Source organism: Volvox carteri (genome assembly GCF_000143455.1).
Source record: "Volvox carteri f. nagariensis unplaced genomic scaffold VOLCAscaffold_186, whole genome shotgun sequence".
NCBI lineage: Eukaryota > Viridiplantae > Chlorophyta > Chlorophyceae > Chlamydomonadales > Volvocaceae > Volvox > Volvox carteri.
In genome coordinates, this window is record NW_003307729.1 from 41,504 (window position 1) to 43,524 (window position 2,021).

Consider the following 2,021-nt stretch of genomic DNA (forward strand, 5'->3'; position numbering starts at 1 on the left):
ATTGAATGGTACGGAAATGTTGGAAGAAATATGTGTATGATGACATTGTCTTAATGGCTAGAACTACTACTTTTGACCCGCCAATGACCCTGAGCTTCCCGTGTTGTACAGGACTTGCCCCGGCCTGCCTCGGGAGCAATGGCGGTTAGTGATGCACAGCCTTGAGACGTTGGCCTTTGCAGAGGGCACCTAAGTGATGTGTATGCCTACTAAACTGCCCAACACCGTATAGCGCCAGAGGTGATTGGTTTGCACACGACTGTGAATGTTACCTCATCTGAACCTTATCCCAAAGATCGCAGCACGCGTGTAGCAAGTCCACGTACACCTGCTCAGCTTTGCGTTGAGATAGGCGCATGCATGACACAGCGTACACCCCAACAGGGCCTGCTAGGAGGAAGAATGTATGGGTCTTGGCTTTCTTGTTAGGCGCGGTAAGCCTCTTTAACCTGGAGCCAATCCAGGTTGGGGCGCTGATAGCGATGCGACTTAGGGCGGCCCTGAAGCGGCTGAGTTCTTCAGAACCTGTACCCATCAGAGAAAAAGCACAACAGGGCACATGACATGGTTCAAAGACTGAACCCTACATGGTTCATAAGTGGAGAGCCCCGCCTCAAGGTAAAGGATGTGGACAGACACTACACCCAAGATCCACGTGGTGGATTAGTGCCCAAATACTCACCCATGACTTCATGTGTATCATTCTTTGTCTTTGCATGGCAATTGTTCGGGATGGCTCAAAAATTTACAAGGGATGCGACATACCTGCAACCCCGGCCGTCTTGGTCTGAATGTTGTTGTCAGAGTCGTACTCAACCAAGGTGTCACTGGCATTTGCTGCACGCAAACCTTGGATGCCAAGCACCACCACGTCCTTGATGACACCCCCAATGGTGTGCATCGCGTCGTATTGAATCATTTTGGATGGATCAAAACCTGGCAGGGTGTATAGTGGACACGCTTCCTTGAGCCCCCGGTTTGCTGCGTCAACTTCACTGAAGCTTGGAAGAACAGGAGACGGCAGCGCATACTTCATCTCCACAAAACTGCGGGCGCGTGCTGGCGCCTGCCCGATGTGCCAGGGCCTGCTTGTGTTCCCCAGATGCAAGTTGCGCATGAAGGGACGTAGTTCGTGTGCCAAAGGAAGCCACGGAAAGTGGTTAGGGTAAATGGCCTTGTGTCCTATCATTACCCCCTTGTGCCAGCATTTGAAGCAAGCATTGGGGCTAGGAGAGCCCTTGATTCCAACGTGCTTCTGTAGACCACGGTAATCGGAGATAAGGCCCACTGCTTTCACGTAACACGTGAAGTTGGACTTGGTGTTGTTGTTGTTGTGGTTACAGTATTTCCGCCGCCGACGCGGCGGGTGCCCTCACGAGCCGTGAGGCTCCAGAGCACGCTGTTGACGCTCATCAAAAACCTCAGTAAGGAAAGTAGCGATTTTCCTCGGATTGGTATTAAGAAATACCTTGCGCATATCAGTATCTTCAACGTTAATCAGAAACCTATTACGCAACTCAGTATACGCCTCACACTCCATGAGCACATGATATTCATCCTCAACCTTACCCGACGTACAGACCTGACACGTACGGCACTCTCTCGGCCTATGGTGTCCTTTGTTGACCTCCAAAGGCCAACAACAAAGACGGAATTTGGCAACCATACGCAACTGGTTGACCGGCAAATAAACACGCACATAGCCTGTGGGATCGGAGCCCTCTCTTGCTGGTGAAGGGGAGCCCATCCAGTTATGATACCTGCAAAGCGAAACCCCTTTACCTTGGAACACACGCGGATCACCCCCTTGGCTGAACTGATCCCAGTCACTTAAAAGGAACGCAGATAACCTCTCCAGAACCTCACCCACTCGAATCAACTGAGACGAGTATACATCTACCTTCTGAGAAACGGAGTCACACGCCGGCCACTCATGGCCCAACCAACGCAAAATGATGAGCACTTTAGACGACCAGCAATCCACTTGAGATCAGACAGAAGAGCCAGACGGAGATCATCTA

At 51.2% G+C, this 2,021-nt stretch overlaps 1 protein-coding gene across 1 annotated transcript; it reads right to left on the bottom strand.

Moving 5' to 3' along the window:
* Positions 1-268: 268 nt before the first annotated feature.
* On the bottom strand, positions 269-2,021 carry VOLCADRAFT_108607 (uncharacterized protein; the record flags this gene model as incomplete). The annotated part of the gene is made up of 3 exons (XM_002959368.1): positions 1,377-2,021; positions 766-1,085; positions 269-525 (listed from the first exon to the last, which is right to left on the bottom strand). The coding sequence occupies exons 1-3, from the start codon at positions 1,745-1,747 to the stop codon at positions 269-271; spliced, it is 948 nt and encodes a 315-aa protein (XP_002959414.1). The 5' UTR covers positions 1,748-2,021.